Below are 2,143 nucleotides of genomic sequence, written 5' to 3'. Positions count from 1 at the left end.
TTGACACATGTAGAATTTATTTCATATTATACTAATGACAAAATATACTGATACAGTGGGATGCAGAAGTTTGGGCAACCTTGTTAATAGACATTATTTTCCTGTATAAATCGTTGGTTGTTACAATAAAAAATGTCAGTTAAATATCATACAGGAGACACACACAGTGATATTTGAGAAGTGAAAAGAAGTTTACTGGATTTACAGAAAGTGTGCAATAATTGTTTAAACAAAATCAAGCAGGTGCATCAATTTGGGCACCACAAAAAAGAAATGAAATGAATATTTAGTGTATATCAATGTGTGTGTCTCCTATATGATATATGGGGTGCCTTTGTCTGGATGTGCTTCCCATCCAGAGCTTCACAGCACAGAGGAAAGTTCCAGCGCTCCTGGAATCCCTCTGTGATGGACCGCCAGTCTCCAGGTGAAGGCACAGCCATGAAGTCGTCCACTAGACAGTCCCAGATGGACGTCGCTGCCTGGGGGGTGATCTGGCTCACCGTGGACACACCGACTCTGAAACTGAACGCGATGGTCCTGAAGGAGTCCCCGGTGACAAGGAACCTGGACAAAATTGTTCAAAATTAGTATTATGTGTACTGCAGTTACAAAATACATTATTCAAATTCCAAAATACTTTTGTGATGTCAGATATAAATCACAAAACTTAAATATTACATAAAACATTTTGTAATTATAAGGATAATTACAAAATGTATATTAGATAATATCTAAAACAGTTGTGTTTTGTTTTAACTTTAACATATCATAATTTGATTGGTAGCAACTTTCACAACTACAGTGAGCCAATCACTCATAATTCCTAAACATGTCAATCAGGTAGGAATTAAGTAAGACATTAATAGAAATAAAGAGTTGTATGTTGACATGTAGCCCTTTCCTTGCTTAAATCATTAATATTTTTGAAAAATTAATCTGTGATAAGACAGCTTATCAAGATAGAACCATGTAACTAGAGATGAACCAAACTGTTCAGTTTTATCTAACTCTGTTTTAATAAAGGCTGGTGACCCCTGCTATAGAGTCTGACAGCTGCAGGGATTATATACAAATATTCAACTATCCCAGAATTAAACCAGGTCTAAATAAAAAGGAGTGAGTATCACTACAAGGTTAACTCAGTGGTCCTAATGCTACAGTTTGATATCAGCAAACACCGAGCGCATACATTGATGTGACACCACAGCCATGCTATCATGCAAACAGCATAAATCGAATTAAATCGGGACTTGATGAGAGCTTCTGAGTATCACTAGAAATATTATAAAGAGTCGTCTCTGTACCACAGTTTGCTTTCAGTAAACACCGACAGCATTCACTGTTAGCATAGCACATCCATGTTAGCAGTGTATAACTGGATGGATTAGCATATTAGCACAGATATCAATAAAGGACTACCGTATTAAATAGTTTTACTAACCTCAGGCAGACGGACAGGCGCTCTGCAGGTGGGATTGAGCGCCTGTAGTTGGTGTCTAGGCGGGCGATGCTGGGACCGACGAGGGAAAGCAGGTCCTCAAACTGGCCGAGTGAATGACGGTGATAGCGCTGGAATCGGCCGTCATCCAGGCGCAGCTCCTGGAGCAAGTGGTGAAACTCACCAAACTGCTCATGCCTCTGGAGGACCTGATGGACCCAGGTACGGCGAGGACGTCTTTTACGCTGCTGCTCTGCTCTCCACAGTACATAGAGAAGGGAGACTCTCTCTTCAAGCGCTAGCTCGATAGCTGCCATCTTGCAAAGATACCGGTCTGGCACAACTCCCTCCCACATTCCTCCCACATTTCCGGTTCACGCGCGTCAAAATATCATATTTTGACGCGCGATGGATTTTTCTTGGACACGCGTTGAGACGCGAATGTACACGCGTCAAATTAGGGGCGTTTGGGGCGTTTTATTCGCGTCCATCGCGTTCGGTGTGAACACACCGTTAGTGAGAGTAACGTATTCTGAATACTTTGGATTACTTAATATATTATCATGCTTTTTACAACTACATGAATGTACTATTGCTGTGTGATTTATTAGTATTACTGAAGGTTATTGGCCATAGCAATACTGACTACATTTTTAAATCTTAATATAAAATGTGTAACAGTAGGGTGGACATTACGTAAGG

The 2,143-nt window shown here is 40.4% G+C and overlaps 1 protein-coding gene across 1 annotated transcript; it reads right to left on the bottom strand.

Annotated features, from left to right (window-relative positions):
• On the bottom strand, nt 1-1,781 carry LOC146670492 (uncharacterized). The gene is made up of 2 exons (XM_085407445.1): nt 1,445-1,781; nt 1-567 (listed from the first exon to the last, which is right to left on the bottom strand). Exons 1-2 carry the CDS (start codon nt 1,756-1,758, stop codon nt 297-299), a joined length of 585 nt encoding a protein of 194 aa, XP_085263571.1. The 5' UTR covers nt 1,759-1,781; the 3' UTR covers nt 1-296.
• Between the last annotated feature and the right edge of the window lie 362 nt (nt 1,782-2,143).

This window comes from Rhamphochromis longiceps, linkage group LG5, assembly GCF_057381845.1.
Source record: "Rhamphochromis longiceps isolate RC_006_pf linkage group LG5, R_longiceps_female_GT1.1, whole genome shotgun sequence".
Taxonomy (NCBI): domain Eukaryota; kingdom Metazoa; phylum Chordata; class Actinopteri; order Cichliformes; family Cichlidae; genus Rhamphochromis; species Rhamphochromis longiceps.
Note: the sequence above shows the minus strand (reverse complement) of the source record. Positions and strands in the feature narration are given on the sequence as shown.